This window comes from Oreochromis niloticus, linkage group LG8 (genome assembly GCF_001858045.2).
Source record: "Oreochromis niloticus isolate F11D_XX linkage group LG8, O_niloticus_UMD_NMBU, whole genome shotgun sequence".
NCBI lineage: Eukaryota > Metazoa > Chordata > Actinopteri > Cichliformes > Cichlidae > Oreochromis > Oreochromis niloticus.
Window position 1 is genome coordinate 20462671 of NC_031973.2, and position 22901 is coordinate 20485571.

At 42.7% G+C, this 22901-nt stretch overlaps 1 protein-coding gene across 5 annotated transcripts; it reads left to right on the forward strand.

Annotated features, from left to right (window-relative positions):
• The first annotated feature begins 1457 nt into the window (after positions 1-1457).
• On the forward strand, positions 1458-20961 carry fscn2b (fascin actin-bundling protein 2b, retinal). 5 transcript variants are annotated; one of them, XM_025909539.1, is made up of 11 exons: positions 1458-1613; positions 5201-5319; positions 5444-5629; positions 11442-11546; positions 11669-12521; positions 12828-12926; positions 13008-13734; positions 19442-19598; positions 19910-20031; positions 20133-20300; positions 20426-20961. In XM_025909539.1, the coding sequence occupies exons 6-11, from the start codon at positions 12834-12836 to the stop codon at positions 20629-20631; spliced, it is 1473 nt and encodes a 490-aa protein (XP_025765324.1). In that variant the 5' UTR covers positions 1458-1613; positions 5201-5319; positions 5444-5629; positions 11442-11546; positions 11669-12521; positions 12828-12833; the 3' UTR covers positions 20632-20961. The 5 variants fall into 5 exon arrangements, with proteins under 5 accessions (XP_025765324.1, XP_025765325.1, XP_025765326.1 ...); XM_025909540.1 differs by having other exon boundaries at positions 5448-5629; XM_025909541.1 differs by lacking the exons at positions 11442-11546; positions 11669-12521.
• The last annotated feature ends 1940 nt before the right edge of the window (positions 20962-22901 follow it).

A 22901-nucleotide genomic window follows, 5' to 3' on the forward strand; every position in this document is an offset into this window, starting at 1 on the left:
TTATCACCGGTCATACCAGCATTACGGTAATTTCACATAAACATCACATCCACAGTGTCATTTTGTTGATAACTGTTTATTAACAACCAAGTTTCTGTTATGAAGTTGTGTAATGAAAGTATTCAGAATGACAAGATAAATTAACCACATTTCTGTGATGAAAATCTGCTGCAGGCTTGGCTAGTTTAAATAAACTCCTCTAACCTAATCTACATATAGTCAGATTAAAGAGTGCAAGTATCAAGATCGTGCACTAGGGGTGTCACCAGAGCTAATACTTATAATATATTTTAATGTCAAAACATTAAAAATGCAGTGATACTTGTTTTCTCTTTAGTATTCTATGTACCGTAGGCTGCATCTGCAATTTTGAGGTTGCAATTATTGATGGATCGACAGTGGCAGCGGACACCTACAAAAGAAGACGAGAAAAAACTGTACATAGGAGCTAGTTGCAAAGCACCACCAATACTCACTGATAACAAAGGCAGGAAGAATCGAGCATGGAGCTACTCTATGTTAGGAATGCTGTGTGAAATTAGCTGTGCTTCATAGGCAAAAATACTCGCACATGTGGCTAATATGATCAAAACTTTTACGTTGATGCAGTGTAACTAACCTCATACCAGTAACATTAGTAGGCTACTCAGCAACTATCCTAACCTTTCAGTCTGTCCCATCAACAAAATATGATGTTAATGTTTTAAATAAATGATCTGCCACCACCTTGTCAGTAATTTAAAATGACTTTTTAAATTGAGGAGTATATGTTTAAGTGTGTAGGATTATCATTTTGTAATTATGCAAACATATTTGTCCGTTTTCCACTTCTTTGCAACTTCCCTCATGTCCATTTCGACAGTTTCAACAATCTTCCTCCAGGAATTTGCTGATGTCAACATCATGATTGTTACTCTCTCAGGTTTCGCAAGCCTCTGCTGGTGCTACCACCAGCAGAGGCTTGTGAACAAGTCTGCTGGTACTACTTGATTAGTTTTCTCGGTCGCCATCTTGGTGTTTTTTAGCTGGATGTGATGAGAGAAGGGCAGACCTCACTTCAAGTCTGCACACTTTTTGCCTGACAACTCGTCAATCACACGTTGTTGAGCCAATGAAACATAGTGTTGTTAAAAAACAAACTGAGCTTAATATTTTTTTTGTTCGTTTGGTACTTTGTATGTTTTTTTCCAGTATGACACAAAATTGGTCCATAAAGTCATCAGTAAAGTGTTTACAAAGCTCAAGTCAGAGAGTTGTTTTCCCATACATCTGGAATTCTTTTTGCAATCACAGGTATCACCCCTTGATGGCCATCAAAAAATGCAGGTTTAAAACTGCATCCACATAGACAGCAAGTTGTTTGTTGCACATCACTTTAAAACTGACATTTGGTCACTAGCAGATGGTCAAGGCTCTGGTTGCCTAGGTAACACTCTAATATATTTATTACCCTGTCATATGTCAATCACTGATAATATACACTCTCATTGGGAGTCACTTTAATTGAGAAAAGTTTAGCTTGGGACCAGCCTATTTTTTGTCGCAATTGTTTTTTCCTGCATGGTTGCTTAATCCTTGAATGTGACTGACTTTGATTGGTCAGTGCAAATCAGGTTAGTACTTCTTTGTTGGCTTCACTTTTCAAGCCCAGAAGCTACAGCTGTAGCTGCGCTTTTGACTATTTGTTTTGTGTTTTTGTGGTTTAGACCAGCGGTCCCCAACCCCCGGGCCTCGGACCGGTACCGGTCCGTGAGTCGTTTGGTACCGGGCCGCGAGAGTTGAGGCTCAGGTGTGAAATGTATGGTTTTCAGGGTTTTTATCGGTTTTCAGCGTTGCTTTGTTATCGTTTTTATCGTTAACTCGGTTTTCCTGGGTCTTTTCACGTGTGTTATGAATAAATCTTGTTTTTTTCGGTACCGGTACTAGTTTTATTTTGTTGTATTTATCTGCGACACCTTAAAGGCCGGTCCGTGAAAATATTGTCGGGCATAAACCGGTCCGTGGCGCAAAAAAGGTTGGGGACCGCTGGTTTAGACTACTGATTTTTTCCTGTTTACCAACAGTATCTGGATACATGAATGAATAACTAGCTAGGTTCCAACTACGTATGATATCATCTTTATTTCTGGAGAAATTTCTTCATGTAGGCTTCATGTAGGCTTCAGCTGGGAGAGTAAAAGAGTGAAAGTCTAATGAAAACACCATTGGTCATTATGGGAATTGTAAGAGTTTTGGACATTTTTGGAACTTGGCATCAACTAGAGACTAAAAGTCAAGAATTTTCATCTGGTTCTATTTTTAGGAGGTTAATATTTTTGCGCGTGCGTGGTGTTAAATCACTGGAGTACACTTTCACTTCAGCTTAACCGCACACACCCTAACCTGTTTTGGATCATTGTTTTTCAAAAGATAATTTGTCCTTGTCCGCACATGAATGTGAGCCCAGTATTTCAGATTTATCCCCTCTAGTGACCATTTTTGAAAAGCTTAGAGAAAAACGTGTTCTTAAATTCATCCCGCTTAGAGCCGACATGAGCTCCCTTGTCCCTTGCCACTGCGCTTTGGCGTTTGGCCTCCCATTTTTTTCCCCCACCCTTGCTTCTCTCATCTGTACCGCTTTCTAAACTGTATACATTTTCCCCCTCTCTTTGTTTCCAAACTGTATATTTTTAGTCAGCATTTGGCCTCACCTTGTTCTTCTCTTTATTCCCTTCACCATCGCTCTTTCGCTCTCCCTCTCCAAACTGTGTATATTTGGGTCTGTCTATGGGGAGTCAGGGGTCATTATTAATCTTGCTAGCTCTCCTACCTTCAGGCATAACAGCAGGGCAGCATTTCTGTGTGTGCATGTGTGTGTAAGTGAGAGAGAAAGGAGTGGTTGCGAATGAGTCGGTTACAGTGTGTGAGTAAAGGTGTGGGAGAACATGTTTTTGTGAGTGCACTGTCTATGCGGCTTCGTGTGTGTGTGTGTGTGTGTTTGCATGGAGCATGTGCGTGAAGGAGAGGGAAAGTGTATTTTGCCATGATGGATCATGAGAGACCCACATTCTTAATGCACATTCGCACAAGACAGACACCCATGAGAAATGAAGGGGAGAAAGAGGGAGAGAGAGAGGGGGGAAGGAGAGAGAGACGATGGGGGAACACAGTTAGAGAGAGAAAGAGGATAACAGAGAAAGGAGAGCGAGAGCAAGCATGGAGAGTCCCTGTTCCTCCTGAACTCATTAACCGTTGTCCTCTCCGCCCTCCCTCCCGCACTCCCACAATGCCGAGCAGCGGCGTGCATCAATAACGCCGGTGACAGCACGAGGGGGACGGGTCAGACAAGCAACTGCCATCTCCCTGGCAACCACCACTATGGCCACCATCGCCACGACAACAAGGGGGTAGCGGGTATCCCTACCCCCACCCCCTCCCTCCCCTGCTGGCCCAGCTCACCTCCTGCAGGCGTCACACAGCGAGGGCCGCTGTGCCCGCTGCTGCTGGATCAGAAGAAAGCTAAATCCACAGCACGACTCCAGCATGGGATGAGGCGAGAAAAAGCTGACTGATCTCAATTCCGAGGTTGAACTGAATATTGACAGGAGACTCAATCTGAGCTGAGGTTAGCGGCATTATTCAACATTTCAAGAGGAGGACAAAGGGTAAGGGATGCTCCAGAGGAAGAAATCCCAAAAGGAGTCACTGCGGCTGGGTCTGTGAGGCCCACTGAGCATTGCTGCCTCCGAGGGAGACACAAGCCCGAAATAACTGCTCTCGTCCAAACAGTAAAAGCTTTACATGAAAAAAAGATTTAAATAGCATACTGGTGATTTATCTTTCTGTATCATAAACCATTACCACAGTATGAAATCAACATATATGAATGCAAAAAATCAAGGAAGGGTGGAGATTTCCACCTCTGGTTTTTAGCCTTATCTTATTTTGGTTTTGCTGACCACATTTCACTAAGAGTCGCTTACATAGCTCAGGCAGCTTTCATGCAAAAAATAACTCTGATAAGCCTACAGCATGCAACTTGCCTGGCACCAGACGAGTTCAAGAGTCAGTTAAGACCATGGCAAAGAGTGGGGACAGGAATCAAACACCGATATGTCCAATCTATCGGAACAATACGTCTCCAAAGCTTATCGGCTCCTTTTACCGATGCTGGCATGATTCACTTACATTCAGTTGTGTATTGCAAAAACAGTTGTGTCAAACTCATGGCAGAGGAGCTATGTACACAACACTTACTTCTCTTGAGACAGATAACAAAGAAGCTGTTTTTGGGTCCTTATTGGGAATGAATGATCAATAACCGGACCTGTAATGGCACTGAAATCTGTATAATCTCAAAGCCACATTCACCAGCTATGCCAGAAACATGACTCAAATGTGAAAACAAACAAACACATGCAGTCCTGTCAGTTTGCTTCGTTATTTCAGCTACCTCGAGGTTAAAAAAAGTTACACAGCTTTGCCATTTGATACTGTCTAAAGATGAATGAGTCTCAAACAGGCTGTGGCTCGCTTAATTTCAATAGCCTTTGATTGACTTTACAGTGGAGGTTGTCACAGATTTTTCTGAAACATGAAATACTAAGACTACTGTGCTCTTTTTCTCTAAAAAATGAAATAAAATCAACTTCCTGGTAAAATCTGAATCCCTGATCATTTCAGTCAATGTGGAAGAACAATTATTTTGTTAGCATTCAACCATTCCCAGTGCAGCTCCTATGAGATTTTGACATCATGCCAATGTCAGAGCTTTTAAACTCTTAGGAGCTTACGTGCTGCACTTTTTTTTTTTTTTTTTTGGCATGGAGAATTACCATTTTGTAATTCAATTTGAGTTTAAAGTGTTTTGCGAGCTTCTTGTGGGGCCTGAGTGCTTCGCTTTTTATACACTGCTTCACGTAGGGTTTTTTTTTTTAACTGAAATGTGCTTTGATTTAAGCTAATTGAACATAGTCAACTTTAATAGTACTAAACTAGCACTAGAAATATTTTTAGATTTTACTAATAGATGAAATCTGGAAAATTAAGTTGCTTATGTTCCAAATGAAATGGATGTTTAGTTTTTTTCTTCCTTTGCTATCCGACCTTAAATAGTATCGAATGCTAATCACAGACAGAAGCTAGTGTTCCTCCATTTAACTAAAAGATATATTTTGCCATTGACAATTAATAAAAACCTTTTGCTTCCCGATGCATGGAGGTGGTCGCAGACCCAGTATGGAAGTCTTGATGGTCCACATGTTTGATTTGGTGAAGATGCCATTCCTGAGGCAACCATCCCCTTGGGATCAGAACTAGGAGTGCACTGGCTTGTAAATGGTAAGTGGACCGTTTCTTATATAGCACGTTGCTACTCTTCTTGAGCACTCAAAGCAATTTATACAACTTGTTTCATTCACCCATTCATGCAAGCACTTTTTTTATATGTGAAAATGCTTTCTAGATAGCATGCGCAAGCATTCATGCACCACTGAATGCATCAGTGTGCACTCGGGGTTCAGTATCTTGCCCAAGAATACTTTGGCATACTGGAAGAACCAGGGATCAAACAACCAACTTCGTGATTAGCAGATGAGATGCTCTACCACGCCATGGCTGAGTTGCGGACGTGGAAAGTTAATTTGACCAAGTAAGGGCTATCTTTCTATTCCAGCAATTCTGGCATTACATAGCTAGCAGTTAAGCTTTGATTATACTTTATATAAGTCCACTAGGACCCAAGTGATGCACGAGGGTCCATGCTATCATCTGTATGCCTGCCAATTTTTTGTGACCATGAGGACTATTCCTGCAAAGACTTTATGCAGCAATGCACCATCTGCACATGCAGTCCAGGCAGCAAAATTCGAAGAAATATAACAGGAAGGACTATTTACCCATGTCCAGCTATCTGTGTCCACAACAGAATACAGTCAAGGCTCACCTGCATGGCTGGTGCAATATACAATAACATGAATATGCTGCCATCATAGCTTATTGTCGACTTTCAGTGCAAGAAGAGTGTATGCTGTTATAGAGGTTTAATTGAAAAATAATGTTCACCTAGAAGATTAACAGTTTGGTGGTTGTGTGATCAGGATGGCCTTGGATGGGGTCAGATTGCTGAATTATTGTTACAGTTTGTCCTTATTAAAAAGTGAGCAGGTAGCAAGTGCTGAGCTTGCAAATGTAGACTGTATTTATTATACATGGATGTAGCTTCCAGTTCAGAAAAGTGAAGCAAATGTGCCATAATTTCTACTGTGTCCATAGCTTAGCACATGGCAACTTACTGGGGCTGCAAAAAAGACACCTAGGAAGCCTCTGTAAACGTCTTATTTAATACAGCACTTTGAACGTTATTGGTTTATACAAAAACTGTACAGCAGGCTGGTAAATCAGTTTATTCTTCACTGAGTGATTGACAAGTTGCTAGCCAATGAATGTGTAGTATAACTCGGTTTCACAGTCATATCCGCCTCTGCACTTGTGACATCTGGTTTAAAAAGCTAATCAGCTTTCACAAAGGGGCTGCAATCTATGCTTGCATACTCTGTGCTGCGAACAAGCTGAACGATCTCTGAGAATAAAATGTTTTCCAAAGTCCGCAGATTTTGTTGGTTTTAACAATTTGTATAGTCAGATGCAGTGGTCTGGTCTCTTTGGAGACACTGGATGTCTCATAAGTGACTTTTAAAATTGTCATTCACTGTAAATAGATAAAATATTAAAATGTTCTCAGTTAGCTTCCAATAGCCTTCCCAGATAGATAGAAAGATACTCACGCAACAATTCTATTTGAATCTCCTTGCCAGTTAATCTTTTGTAATATAATTAATTTATTAAAGGTTAACGGTCGTGTCACTGCACATATAAATACGGACAACGGCGCGCGCGGCTGTGTGTGTGTTGCGGTGGATGTTCAGTTTCGTGGGAGAGCGAGTCGGCTGGCTGCTTTGAAGATAAGGAAACATCGCAACAGACAACGTCTCGTGGAAACTGGCTGTAACGCGGACTGACTCTTCACCCACATGTCGACATATAGTTAAATAACATATCAGAGAACCGTGGTTTATGTCGCAATTTCGAGCCGTTAAGAAAGAAGAGGACCGGAGCGAAATGTCTGTTCTGAGTTCGCGCGCCTCCTGATAGATGTAAAGCGATGGCGCAAGCGGCCGCGCGGTTGCCCGCGCGAGCCCACGGAGCTCGCGAGAGGGATATTTCCTTTCCTTTCGGATAGAAAAACAAGACAGAGAGGGGGAGGGGAGGAAGGGGGAGTGGTTGAATGCTGAAGATTGGCCAATAACACAGAGAGATCGTCGATGGGCGGGTCTTAAATGCGGGGTTTCAGCCAGTGAAAACTCGACTGAGGGTCCGTGCCCCCACGTGGGTGTTGAGTTCCATACGACAATGAGCGAGCTTTAGTCCAATCACGGCGCCACAAGGTGTTAATCTTGACGCGGATTGGCCCGCTGCTTTTCACAGAGTCCCCTCACTCATCACGTTTAGCCCATCGTTATTAACTCTTTCCTACCACACAGGAAGGAGCTGCTCTGCCCATAAAACACAAACCCGCACTGTAATAGCCAAATGTGAATTAATGAATGATTCAGAGGCGGTTTGTTTTTAGAAACGCAATACATCAGTTAATCCGGACTGTTTCAAAGCCTCGTTTCAGACACATTTAAAAGAAAAGCGAGGGTAATATACTATACTACAGTAGAGCACATGGGGCTGCCCGGAGCAGCGCTGAAGCCTTTCAAGCGTGTGTGTTGCCCCGATCATAATCAAATCAGCATGCAAGAAAACCAATGAGATTAAAAGCACATGAGAAGTGCATGCTTAGCAGTGAGGTATAACCCACATTCACACATCCAGGCACTAAAACTGAGGGTCAAACCTGCTCTTATAATGCCACGTACAAGCGTGGTTATACGGGCGTAGCACCGGGCTCAGGTACGGTGAACACTCGAAATCACCGAAACTGGGGAAATACCCCCCAACTCTCGCCCCCGCCCCCTTTCATTTTAATTGCGCTGATGTTCTGCAGTTGATAAGGTTTGACGTCTTGACGCCTTTCAGTTTCTATAAAGTCCCCTCCGACCACTACCACCGCCCCCCATAAAGCAAGACACATTAAAAGCATTTTTTTTTTTTTTTTAAAGAACTTCATTGCCTCCTACCCCATGCAGTCATACAGGCACCAACACTGACAAACCAAGCATCAATCTTCTCTTTGGGTTTTTTTTTCTTTGTAGCCTCCAAAAAATACATAGGCAAGGTTCTCGTGGAGGAGCCGAAGTAGAAGGCTGACACCGCCCCTCCGCGGTGGCTTTGGGAATTAAAATTTCGAGCATGCAGTGTGTGTCAAGGGTCAGTGTGTGTGCATGATGATACAACTGTCTAATTATGCAAGCCATCAAAAAGGCCTTATCACAGCTGCTAATTGAATGAATTATTGGGTGATCATTCATTTATTTTTAACACAACGAGGGAAAAGTAACAAAAACTGCACACTCATTTGCAACATGTGACATCTATTGACATTGTTTTCAAAAGTTTCCCCCTTTCTACTCAGCCACTGCATCACCGAAGCAGGTTACCTTTACTTTTGGCAACATAGTCCAGAGGAACTGACCTTCTGAACTGCTCATCTCAGAAGTGCATGTAAAGAGAAGCGAAGCAGGGAAGAAAAAGGTGGACACAGATAGTCTGATACGACGCAAGATGGGATGGAGAGGGCAAATTTTTACTATAAAGACGCTTGAGCTTTCATATTAACTACAATGAGCACATTTGGTTCATTTGCACTGAAGAACTGCCCTTTTCCACTTTGCAGTCTCTGAAATTGAAGTGAACTCTCAGAGTTATTTACACCTATTGTTCCTGCGTTCCTGTCATGAAAAACAGGCACCTGCAAAAAACTGATTCTGATTTAATAGTTCATATTTTTTTCAGCTGCCAGAGGAGGAGCTAAATCTAAATCTAAGCAACGCAGGTACATTTAGTTATTCTTAATTGGGTAACTCTGTAAAAGACCCCCCTACCCCACCAATATTTGATAGAAAACTGGGTCCTCCTGCCAGGTGATTTACAGTAGTAAAGAACTGTATGTTGTTGCTGATGCTGTTGTTGCACAGCAGCAACAGCAGCTTTACAGCTTGTTTTGGCGTGCCTTTGCACAAACAACAAGGACAACCAGTGGACTTAAAGACTGATCCAGTTGATCTCTCTTTCATTCACTTCACAACCTCTGGAAATGAACTGAGCACGAGAGTGGGGAGAATGGGGAAGACTTGGAGATTAAAAAAAAAAAAACCCCAGATAAATAGATATAAAAAAAATAGTGGGGATGACTGCAGGAGGAAACCGACCAAAGGGTGACTGTGTATTTGTGGATGTGTGCCTATTAGGATGGGGTAAGAGCAGGGGGGACACTGTGGGGTATGCGGCAGCACCCTGCAGTCCCAAGTAATGGCAGAATAGAACTTAATAGGGTAGAAAAAGGCTGGAGGCTGTTAACTCAGAAACGGTCATTTTGAATTCCCCATTCTCTCTCTCCAGCACTTCTTTCCCTCTCCTCCACTTTTCCATGCACCTTGTATGTCTTTAACTCTTCCCATCCATGCCTGCCTGTGTAATTTCCTGATATCCTTAACCCACCTCCCGCTGCTCACCTTTCAGCTGCTTCCCTTCCTTTCCTTTCCTTTCCTTTCCTTTCCTTTCCTTTCCTTTCCTTTCCTTTCCTTTCCTCCCTTCCTCCCCCCGTTCTTCATCTGCTTCTCCCACTCCCTCTTTCTGCCCCTCCTTGCTCCTCTCCTCCATCCTTCCCTGCTTCATCTCTCTCTTTTCCCGCCCTCCCTCCCTTACTGTGTCTCCTTGGAGGAGGTGTAATGATAGCTATTTGAGTGTCATCAGAGGATCGCTGTAATGGCTTCTAAAGCACCATCCCACGGTTGCCACGGTGAACCTGGCACAGCCGCTGTCCCAGAGTAAGAGGTGAAAAAAAAAAACATCTGGTTGGGCTATGGACAGGCATCACCGTGCCGACAGCAGCAGGAGCGGCGGCACATCAGCAGACGATGACGCAGCCCCCAGGGGCCACAGAGAGTGAGCTAATGATGCGTGGGATAGGATACATCTGAGGAGGAAGTACAGTACTAGTGATAATAGTGATAGTAATGAAAATAATAGCACTGATAACAATAACAGTTTATGGCTTTTTTGATTGGTGAGCAGCACGTCTGTCTCCCCCTCCCATCTCGTCTCTTCCCCCCTCAGCCTCTCTGTTTGTACAGTTTGCCCATTTTAGGCAGAACTGAAGACAGATGAAGAAGGGCAAAAGGTCGACTGATGATGATTTTTAACGATGCAAGTGTGTTATATCTGTTATTTTTATGTTCTTTTTAAAGGATTACATGTACGCACGTGCACGCACGCTGCAGCAGCCTTTTTAGCAGCAAGAGATCCAATGAAGAGCAGGGTGAACATTTCTAAGAAGTGATTTTTATCCACATCATTGAGTGTGTTTAAGAAGACGCCATCAAATTTTCAATTGCTTGTGCCCAGATAGAATTTGTAGAATGAATTGCAAACTTATTTTCTCTGCTATTGCTTTTTCACCTTAATGTCTCAGTTGTTGAATCAAAAAAACTCTCAAACACTGAAAATGATTTTGGCGGGTTCATATTGGACTGTGTGCAAAACAGGAATGTCCTCCATAGGTTAAGCAACAGAGCTCTGTGTGTGGTACATGTGGATGTGAACGCAAATGGTAAATTAGTTTTCTGCTTAGGTGTTTATTTTTCTAAAAATTTGTCTCATTTTAGTTTCTTTCTAAGATGTTGGCTTCTGCTTTGCATCGTGTCACCACCAGAAAGGCTTAAGAGAAAAATTGTGCCCCCCGCGTCCTTCGGGGTGTGTGTTTGCAAGCGTGTGATTTTGTGTGCAGTGCGCGTTGTTCATTACATTTAGTGTAGTTCAAGTCTGGGTCAGGAAGAGTAAATCTTTAGGTGGGTGGTGTTTACTATGAACCCTGAGACCCTCCGCTGACCTTTGTGTGTATGTGTTTGTGTGTGCAGTGATGACATGTATGTTGCTGCGGGTCATTGCACCTATGTGTGTGTTTAAAGGCACTGACAAGCAGAACGGGTAGTGTGCGCATGTGTGTGTGTGTTTGGGTGTATGTGTGTGTGTTAGGGGACTGGGGAGGGGTTGTGCCAGTAGATTAGCCAGGTTGGGATGATTGGGTTGAGGATTAGATGGATTCGGGAACAGACACGTCTGTTTACTCCGCAAAGAAGACTTACAATAGGCTGATTGGCAAGCTTGATTGCACACACACACAAATGCAGGTGCTTATGCCACACACACACACAAACACATTCATTCAAAACCCCATATGTTGATTAGCTTGTTATTGTTGCCTTTCTAATGCCCGCCATCTCCTTTCCTAAATTCAGTTGTAAAGTCCGACTCCCCCTGCCTCTCAGACACAGTTCCCACAAGGACTGACCCAGAGAGCTTGCAATCAGAGAAGGAGTGTAACTAAAGCCGAGCACGGGCAGGTAAGGAGAGCTGCACTCAGGCAACTACTCCAAAGGCACAGGGAGTGCTCTGGTTACACGGGGCTGTGTGTGTGTATATTTTTTTTGCATTGTTTCTACTTGCTCCTCTTTATGCGTCACAGAAAAAGGTGAAGTGCCGAGCTCGGAATAAGGTGCAGAGGCAGAGAAAGGCAGGATTACACACATGGCAGGTTAGAGAAAGGCGGTGAGAGAGAAGGAGAGGATGGGAGGAAAAAACGACAGAGAGAGAGGCTTAAGATTACAGAGTCGAGCACCTTTTGTTGCTGAGTTCAGTTGCGATGGACCGCTTAAGTTTAGGGAAAGAGTGAAGGACTTCTTCAATCCTCTACCATAAAATTAGTAGGACTGTGGAGGATGTTATCCTTCGCTGATCAAACCTGTGCCTGATTTTTTTTTTAAAGAAAAGAAAAGAAAGAAAAGGAACCCCAGACTTCGAGGAAGGTGAAGAAGAAGAAGAAGGTCAGAGTACTTGATGTGACTGATCTAAAGATAGTTGGCAAAGGAGCCAAAGGAGGAGCAAATGCAAAACCCCAGAGAAGTTTAGTAAGAGGGGGGAACAAGTGATTGAGCCTTCAGGGTGAATAACAAGTCATGCAAGAACAAGAGTTAAGCCGGACAAGAGAGCACTGTTCAGCACAAGAGAGAGAGGGCGAGGGTAGGCTGCAGAAGCAGAGATAAGCAGTCCACAGCAAAATTAGTCTACAGAGAAAGAGGGGTTGACACCGGACTGAAGGGAGATCAAGGTTGACTCAAGTCTTTGCTGCCTCTAACCTGATTAGGGAGAATAGTAGCGGCAGTGGAGGCGAGCCGGGAGACCCGATCAACCGAAAGTGAGAGCCGGCAAGAGTAAAAAGAAAAAGAATTACAAGAGGACGCTCGGTGAAAGAAGCCTCTTAAATCTGGGAGCTGGAATTAGAGCCGTAGGAACTGCAGAGGGAAAGCCACAAAACCACAGTAAGTAAATTAGGAGGCTGTGGCTGGAAAAATGTGTAATGACGCCATGGGCGGGGGAAGGAATTTGTGGTCTTGGAAGTGCTTTATATACTGTACCTTAATGAATTGATTTCCTGCCTTTGCAACTTTTATTTTTCATCATCCTCGTGACATCACCACCTACCATTCCACTTTTAAAACCCACTAGTCCTCCATTATTTCTGTGTTCAGTGTTACCTCCATTCACCCCCAAGTTTCTTCCCCCTTCATCGCTAACTTGTTTCTCCCTTTACACTCTTCTCTCTTCTTGCTCTTCCAATTCCACAGGTGAAGATGCCCACAAATGGGAACCGTCCTTTGAAGCTGCAGTTTGGTCTAATCAATCACGAGGGTCGCTACCTTACTGCTGAGACCTTTGGCTTTAAGGTATAAAAATGCAATAAGAGAATAACAGTGTTGGATCAATATCTGCAAGATTTTAGAGTGATACCCTTTTGTGCTCCTTAGGTGAATGCATCAGCTCCCAGTCTGAAGAAAAAGCAGATATGGACTCTAGAGCAGGACTCCCAGGACAGCCAGGTGGTCTATTTACGCAGTCACCTGGGACGTTACCTGGCCTCCAACAAGGACGGCAAAGTCACCTGTGAGGCAGATGGCCACAATTCAGACTGCCGCTTCCTCATCGTGGCTCAGTCAGATGGCCGCTGGGCGCTGCAGTCTGAGCAGTACCTCCGCTTCTTTGGCGGCTCTCGGGACTACCTGTCCTGCTTTGCCCAGGTGATCACAGATGCAGAGCTGTGGGCAGTGCACCTGGCTCTGCATCCCCAGGCCAACCTGCTGTCTGTGGCCCGTAAGCGTTATGCCCACCTCTCTATGGAGGATGGGGAAATTGCTGTGGATCTGAACATTCCCTGGGGTGTGGCAGCGCTCCTGACCCTTGTCTACCAGGAAGGAAAGTATTGCCTAAAGACCTGTGACAGCCGGTTCCTCGGCAATGATGGAAAGCTCTTAATGGAGAGTGGGAGAGCCACAGCATACACGTTGGAGCTGAAGTGTGGGAAGCTGGCCTTCAAAGACTGTGAGGGGAAGTATTTGTCTCCCATGGGTCCTACAGGGACCCTGAGGTCCGGACGATGTTCAAAGCCAGGCAAAGATGAACTATTTGACCTGGAGGAGAGCCACCCTCAAGTAGTTCTGACAGCAGCCAATGGGCGATATGTCTCCATAAGACAAGGTAGGAAAACAGAAATATCAGCGGGACAGGATATTCTAGCGAATTAGATTTTGTCCTAAATCCTTGTAATGCACGCACAAATTGCTCCCCTGGCAGCTTGTTAGTACCCTAAAGAATCCCACATGTCTGATTAAATGGACAAAGGCTGACCTTAGGTGCCATCGAGAGTGGTCACACGAGCTTTCGCTGACAGACACAGACCTATGTGCATACATAATGAAGGAGAAATTGACAGCCGATAAGGGATGCATGGTAATTATGGGTAATGTAGTCTGCACATCAAGTTGCGTCAACAATACGGTACGTGGCTGCATGTCTCAAAGAAAACAAGATTGCTGGGGCTGATATGGGAGACTATCAGCCCCATCGTTGAGACCTGAGAGAAACACGTCATTTGTGTTCATGGCTGCTGGCCTACATCAGTATCGAGCCTACACTAATAAGTTATTTTATTTAAATAACAGACTTAATGTGCATACATTTCAAGGAGAATAACAGAAACAGACTTCTCAAGAACAACTTGCAATCACTTTTTATGTTCTAAGAATAAAAAAGATGGTTCCATACTCCTTAAATATCAGATACCCCATTGTGAAATGTTCAGAAAAAGGGCCCTTTGTTTTCATTTTCTTTCACTAAATAATCTATTACAAATAGAGCTCTTTTCGAAAATCCCTTCTCAATCCTTCTCAAATGTACCTTCTGGCTTTGTTGGGCAATGTTGTTAACACGCTTTTACCCCTTGAGCTTACTGAAACAGCTGCCTGTAACCAATATACTGCAGAGTAATGCTCTGTTGATACTGTATTATGTATTTACTCTTCAGTCTTGTGATCGGGCTGTTGGAGGGGGGTTATTTGATCAGCGCGCAGGCACGACACCACACTACTGTACTGATGGATTACACCTGCTCCTCATCGACGTCGACATTAGGCTTTGTTTGGCGCAGCAGAAAAACTACAAAAACTATAATTGTGAGGGTTACATTACATGTGACTACAAGTGCACTTGCATTAGGAGGGACTTGCACAGAGTTTCAATTGCTGACGGTCCAAAGGGTTTGCTGGTCTGATTTGAAACTGGATTTGGGGCAGATTAGCATACACCCCCAGTCCTTGTCAGCATACTTGGTCATGACAGCCATCCACAGGCTGCAGATTCTTGTCTGCAGGGTTGAGTTACTTCAGGCCTGGGTGCTGTAATTGAATCTCCCCACCGCTCATTGTTCCTGGTTAGCAGTGGGGGCTGCAAGCAGGAACCAAAGCATTGAAAACTGATTGGTTAAAGGGAAAGGAAGAAAATGGTTAAACCCTAAACACATATATGTAGCATATCACATGCATGCATGCATGCGAGGATACTTTTTGCAGCATACTTTGTTTCTGTTCTCTCCTTTCCCTTCCTACGCTTGTCCCACACAAACAAAAGCTTTATCTTTCTTTGAGACACTCGCCCACTCACTACCATACCATCCTACTGCGGCGAGTGGTGAGATGAGGTGTGTTGAATTATTGATGAAGTTGGCCCCTGTTCCTGGAAGGCGAGGGTGGGAGGGGAGTCTGCTTTCAGAAACCCAAGCTTCCTCATACCTGCGGCCAAAACTTGTCCCCCACCGAATCCCGCTCTAACCAGTTAATCTAACCTGTTAACCTCAGCCTCAGTCAACCTCTATATGCTACTGGAAAGACAAATCAAAGACAGAGTAAATATGCTCTATTTGGCAAGCTGTGCCACTGTGACAGGTCATGTCACTTTTTTTGTAGGATTTTAGCGGAAGGTGAGTGAATCAAATAAATTCTCAAACAGTATCAAACAGTGAAGTTTGCATTCACTATTTTTTCTTGTTAAGCAAGTGTTTGTGTGTTTGTGCTTTTCCTTGTATACAGTTTACAAGTGTGCATGTCTTAATGTGTCATACAGATCTGTTATAAAAACCTCTCATCACCTTTCCTGAGGGGTCAAGGGGGTCAAAGGCGTCCACTCTGCCGTGAATGTGAAACGGAGATGACAGTCCGAATTTTCACAAACTTTCCAAGTCCACACACATAAAAGCACACATATCGCATACATGATCAGGCGTGCAGAGCTCAGGAACAGATAAGCAGAAAAAATAATTGGAGTGAAATGCAGTTGTAAAGGATGAAGAATTTAGAGAGAGAGAGAGGAATAAGGGACACGGGGATAGTAGCATCAGCTTACCATTAATAATTGACGCCAGAGCCATCTATCGTTGATGGATTAGTTAGGCCTGCTCCACTTGCAGGCTCTGTAAGACAACATCAGGAAGTGGAGCTGGTTCTGGGGTCTGATCCAAAATAATGCACTACTGAATCTACCTGTTTGTCCTCCAGATACACCTGAGAGTGTACTGACATGTGTGTGCTCTGCTTATTGTTTGATGACAACATCTCACTTCTTATCCTCAGATTGCTGGCTTGGATTTCAGTATATCTAATCTCCCTCCCTATCCGTTCTCCTTTTCTCTCTCTTCCTTCATCCTTCTCTCCTTCCTCTGCCTCCTTTTCTCTCATCTATCAAATAGCAGCTGTGAGGTCCCAGCTGAGCCCTGTGTGAGGATCATTTCTGGGTTGAATTAGTGTGAAATGGGCACATGGAATAGGTAGACAAAGCATGACATTGAGTCGGGATGAGAGAGAATGGGAGTGATAGGCCCCCAGGCATAGCTGAAGAGTGGAAGGGCTAAAAATTATGCTTCAAATGCACTTAAGATCAATGATAATTTCACCAGTTGTAAGACTTCATGATACCACGTTTATCGGGTGTGAATAAGATGTGATTAAAGCATCCCAGTGGCTCAGTAACCATGACAGCTTTGTCACGTGTCAGCCCCCTTTTTCTCCTTCCAACAGTGAGATTTGAAATTAGCTGTAGACTGAAGCAACAAAAAATTTGTGATCGGGCCTCTCACACATGCTGAATGTCTATCTATCTTGGAGTATGCCAAAGTTATTTACAGTTGTACATGCATCCATTATTAACCTTTAAGCACTTGATGTCTTGATCATAATGAGCACTTACAAGGTCACAAAGACGTATTCATTGCTGCACAAAAACCTCCTTGTTATTACTTTGGTCACTAGCAGATTACCACTGTCACCCATAGTTTACATAGATGACAGCATCTTGGCAGCAAACACTTACAAACTCCTCACTGCTACTGGTGTGGTACTAAAACTGTGAAAAGTGAGATGCAAACCAGAAACTGACACATTTGCCTTAAAAGTCTAAGTTGCACTTTTTTAACCTTATTGGTTCCAGCAGTATGGCAATGGTATCAGTCTGCACAATTGCATGGAGGATTTTGTCAGTCAGCAGGTAATATGCATTTTTTTTGTAGCGTGGTTGCCACGGGGTCATTGACTGTGTAACTGGGGCTCTATTAATTAATTTAACAGCGATTGCCTTCAATCCTCTACCAGCCACTGGGAGGAACCACTTGTTGGTGGTTCCTTCCCATGGACCACCAACAAGCTACCACCACTGAACCAGAATTGTGCTAATAAGGTATAATGCAGCCTAATACAGGCTTTATTTATGACATACTGACCTCACCCAGGCTGGAGTCTCAGCTGAAACCTCAGCCCTAACATTTTGGTCACTAATCTTTTGGTTTTTTGGACACAGACGCTTGTTAGCTTATTAGCTTATTTAAGGAGAGGGTGAAGCACCAAGTTATCAGCCAATGCTAGCAAGCTTGGTTAGCAAACTACATAAGTAAACAGCACAGTTGCAATGTACAGACAGCTGCTAGTTGGTGCTAACATAAAAATAAAATAACTGAATTTTACTCACCTAATGGGGCAAAAAAAATTGCACAGCCTGTTTGTACAAGTAATCTTAGAGCAGGCCCCAAAAACACCAATGCAATAAACAGAGTTACAGTTCAGTGACTCAAATTAGTTGAGCAGGCAGCTAGCAGTTAAAGGGATCATTTTTGAGGTGGCTGATACTACCACGAGATGAGTTAACAAGTTAATCTTATGCTGTCTTCTTAAGAGTTAGAAGAGAATCAGTCATTGCTATGCTCCTTGTCTTGGATTCAAGCCATTGCTTCACAAGGTTTACAGCTCAGCAAATCAGTAACTCATCCAGTGACAATGCACTGAATGGTCCTTTTAGGTGGAAAATTCAGTGTCAAACATTAATTTGTGCATGCATGTTACATACTAACCCACAGTGGTTAGTATCAAAGACACTTCTAGTGTAGTCTGACTTATTTCCTGTTGTTTTCCCCTTTTGCATGTAGATACAGTTGTATTTTAACCTCAGGTCAGCGGGAAGCTTGTTCCAAAGAAAAGGACCACAGGAACTGAAAGCACACATTAGATGAAATTCTGGGAACAGTTAAAAAAGCTGGACCTTATAACCTCAGAGGTCTACTCATTACGGACCCTAGCAAGTTATTGTAACCCTCTAGTGTAGTTTATTCATAACTAAAATGTACCATTGGTTCTTTATGTGTGTATGTGAAACAAAACAGAGGGTTAACATAGATGCAATTTGCATTTTTACCATGTTATCCCTCTGCTTTATCATCCGTGCTTCCTTCAGTTTGAGTTTTGAGAGGTTTTGGTAATTATCTGCACATCCTGCTAAGTGTGGACCATAAAATCCTCTGGTCTCTTCCTGTTTTTCCTTTATTCTTTTATTGAGGGGATTGAGGGATTGGACGGGTAGCACTCGAAAGCTGATTATATCAGAGCCCTGCTGTGAGGAGGGCAGACTGACAGGGCCAAAGGTGGGGTGAGGGTGGGAGGTGGGGCTTGAGGGGGGTCAGGGGGTACGCAGGAAAAGATGGGGGAAGGGATGAAGGTGGAGAATGATGACCAGGGAATAGAACAGGAAGAGATAAGAGGCATGCAGATTAGTGTTGTTAAAGGATTAGGAAAATGTATTGGGAATACTCGGGAATGCATCTAATTTAGGCTTTAGCCCTCTGCAAGCTGTCTTGCAGTGTGTGGCAAACCATTGTCTTCCTCTCTGCATTCATGACAGTGTTAAAATGTGGCAATCAACAAAATAACTAAAACATATATAGACAAGAAGCAAATTGTCTACTTAAAACTAATGGGTTACATTCAGTAAATAACAGAGGATTAATCATAAAGCCTGTTTGCCTTTGAACCTAGAAGACAAAGTATCCAAGTAAGAGTTTGTCACAGCTGTTTCTGTTTCACGTGTAAATAATAAAAATGCTAAAATAATTGATATCTGAGAGATTTTAATAAAGTGTTTTTCAATCACAAGTAAGATTTTTGTTCAGGTATCAAGTGGTCTGGGTGTAATCAACTCAAAGCCTCACAGTGAGAGTGTTGCATCTCTAAAACAGCTGATAACACTTTCACTACAAGAAGCATCTTCCTGCCTTGGAATCATTAGTTTATTTTTTTTACTCCATTTCCTGTATATTCTTTCCATAACTGGATCCAGAGCTGCAATCACTGAAAATGTATTTACCCTCAGGAAGATATTCGAGGACGACAAGTGGGATAAAGAGTACAGTTTAAGAGATTTTAAAAAAATAACAGTATCAGATATAATTACAAGATCTTTTGTAGGCCAAGCTAAACAAATCAGTGCGACTTCATTTTTAATCACAGTGTTTCTACAACACTAAAAACACCTCACGTTTTCCAGCTTAAAGCAAAGTAACAGTGACAGCATGTGTTTATTTCGTCTCTCCCAGGAGTGAGCCTTGCAGCCAATCAGGAAGATGAGACAGACATGGAGACGTTTCAGATGGAGATTGACAAGGAAACCAAGAAGTGCACGTTCCGCACCAGCCAAGGGAACTGCTGGGCTCTGGTGGCTCATGGAGGCGTCCAGTGTACTGCAACTGAAGTGTAAGAGAAGTCCTTTATATGTTGTATGGAGAAAAATAAATTAATTTATCATCAGAAATAAGTCAGTTGGACAGTTTATGTTACAGAAATGTGACTCATTGTAACAGAAGTAACTGATAATTAAGATGGAAGGGTTAACATAAGAGGAATGGTCGCATGAGTGCATGAGATAGCAAACAGGTGTATCACATAGAATGATAAATAACTGTTATGAGTGAATGGTCCCAGCAAATTTTGGCAATTTTCATTTTATTTTACACATTATCCAAAACACCCAACTTCAAATAAGTGTGAAATCTTTTCTACCACAGGTCAGCAAACACCATGTTCTCAGTGGAGTGGCTTGGCCACAAGGTGGCACTAAAAGCCAGCAATGGCAAATACATCTGTACCAAGAAAAACGGCCAGTTAGTCGCTGTCAGTGACTCCATCGGTAGGGGACAGTCCTTTGTACTTCAGCCCCTTCCTTTGGTAATTAAGAGGTGGCTCTTACCTCTTTTTTTTTCTGATCATTACTATGTTGACTTTTGCCAGGGGATGATGAACAGTTCACTCTGAAACTCATCAACCGACCCATGCTTATCCTTAGAGGAGAGAATGGATTCATCTGCCACCACAGAAACTCGAACACACTGGATGCCAGCAGATCTGTCTATGACATTTTCACTCTGCAATTCAGCAATGGAGCCTACCATATTAAAGGTCAGCACATACATCAAACATACTTCTGGAAAAAGCCAGGTTGATTAGTTTTCCTCTAAATTGCTTGTTTACTGCAGTTTGTCTACTCTGTCTGACTTTGGTGTATTTACTTTAAAACCCTGCAGGTGCTGATGGCCGGTTCTGGTACGTGAACAGTGCCGGGCTGGTGTGTTCAGATGGCGAAGCCCCTGAGGATTTCACTCTGGAGCTCCTTGAGCACGGTCGTCTCGCCATCCGTGGCAAGAATGGCAAATACCTGCGTGGAGACCAGGGAGGCACACTTAAGGGAGATGGACTCAGTCTGAGCAACTCAGCCCTCTGGGAGTACTAATACAAACCAATATTAGTCTGAGTCACCTGAGTCCTAGCTCATCTCATTGTTGGCATTAAGTGCTTAATGTGAATCTAAATCACTGTTATTCTTTTTCCTGTTGCAAAGAGCATTCAGAGAGGCTCACATAGCTAGGTGAGCAAAGACAGGACTGCATATATGTATATTAGGCCAAGAGAATCTCAATGAAGTGAACAGTGTTTTGAGTGAGGATTTTAACAATTAGTGTTAATGAACACTTAATGTTTTCACAGATTTAGTTATTAGTATGACATAACATAACATAACAACATAACATAAAATAACATAACATAACATAACATAACATAAAATAACATAACATAACATAACATAACAACATAACATAACATAAAATAACATAACATAACATAACATAACAACATAACATAACATAACAACATAACATAACATAACATAACATAACATAACATAACATCCTTTATGTATATTCATCATATCATCTTTGGTTCTGTGTATATCTTTTTTGCCTTTTTACCACTAAAAACAAGTATTACATGAGCAAGCCAGTAAAGTTGTAGTGTGGGCATGTAATGGTACCTTTCACTCATTAGGTCAAGTGACACAGGGTGCCATTTGAGACAGACGTAGTCACCATTAGAGGTGATGTCACCATCTAGGCGGGTGAAGTCATGCCTGGTACTACTGTCTGAGGTTATTAGGAGATGAGAGTGACAAGGTTTCAAATAGCTGCCTGTAGGAACAGAGAAAGACTCTACCCAAGACTCGTGCTTGGAGTGTGTTTTCTTTTTCTTTTGTGAACACAGAGATTTTTAAAAATGCATATCTTGCATTATTTTGTTTAAGTAAAAATGCTTTTATCAAAATAAAGGAACTAAGGATATCATAAAAAGCTGAAAATATGCTTCCTTCCCATTAATGTCACAAAATTAGCAGTACTACATCTTGTGAGCGTGCCATAGGAGTTAATAACACAATGACCATTTTCAAAGTGTTTCCTCGTGGATTTATGATGGACATTATTTCATTCTGACTACATGTAAACAATGCAGCTGGAAGCTTATTATCTACATGCAACTTCTGTGTTAGCAGGGGATTATGAACTCACTCAATATACACTCGCCAGCCACATCATTAGGTACATCTGATCAAGTGCTAAATAGCTGAAATTAAGAAGTCAAAGACTGCACTTAACATGTGTGTTTTGAAGAAGTCGGTTGATTGGGGGGGCTGATGAGGAGGATGTGAAAGACCAACAGTTGGCAGAAAATGACCTAATCAGCCAATCACATGGCAGAAACTCAGTGCTTTCGGGCACACTAGACAACCTGCTGAAGTTCAAACTCAGCATCAGAATAATAAAGAAAGGTAATTGAAGCTACTTTGAACATTGTATGGTTATCGGTGCCAGACAAGGTGGGATCAGAGGAGAAACTCATAGGAAACAGTAACTCAAATAGCCAACTCGTTACAAACAATATATGCAGAAGGGCATCTCTGAACACCTCACATGGTGAAGCAGATGTACTACGGTGGCAGAAGACAACACTGGGTGCCACTCCTGTCACCTACAAGCCAGAAACTGAAGCTACAATGCAGACGGGCTCACCAAAATTGGACGACAGAAGACAGGAAAAATGTTGCCTGGTCTGATGAGTCTTGAATTCTCCTGTATCAGTGGTTCAGACTGCTGTATGGCCCCCAGATCTCAATTCAATATAACACCTTTAGGATGTGGTGGAATGGCAGATTCACATCATGGATGTGCAACCTGCATATCTGCAGCAAGTGTGTGATGCTATCATAACTATGGACCAGCACCTTGCTGAATCTTTGCCACAGAGCTATAAAGACAATTCAAGGGTACCATAACCCAGTACTAGCAAGTTATACCTAATAAAGTGGCTGGTCAGTCTATAATCAAGTTCACCACTGATGTTTGATATTGTGGCCTGAGAGACAGAATGTATAAAAGTCAGAAAGTAGACTTTTGTTTTCTTGGGAGATTCATCTTTGTGGAGATTTCAAGATTTCGAGGGGTTAAACTGTTGAATGTCTTATAATCAGCTCTTGCGTTTGCTGTTAAAATCATTTACATTTTGTTGGATCAAATTTAGCAGTTTTGTTCTTCATCATCACCTGCTATTCTCAAAGCCGGTGCTGTGTTTGGATGCACCTTGGCTGCCATAGTGAAAGAGTTTGGCAGCAAGGAACAGAGCTCACCTGCTGCTGCTTTAGGCGTGTTGAGGTTATTAGCTTTCACACATCAC

Coding starts and splice junctions, on each gene's coding strand:
- fscn2b (XM_025909539.1), top strand. CDS start 12,834: ATGCCCACAAATGGGAACCGTCCTTTGAAGCTGCAGTTTGGTCTAATC. Junction 19,599..19,909: donor CAGTGTACTGCAACTGAAGT/GTAAGAGAAGTC, acceptor TTTCTACCACAG/GTCAGCAAACACCATGTTCT. Junction 20,301..20,425: donor TGGAGCCTACCATATTAAAG/GTCAGCACATAC, acceptor AAAACCCTGCAG/GTGCTGATGGCCGGTTCTGG.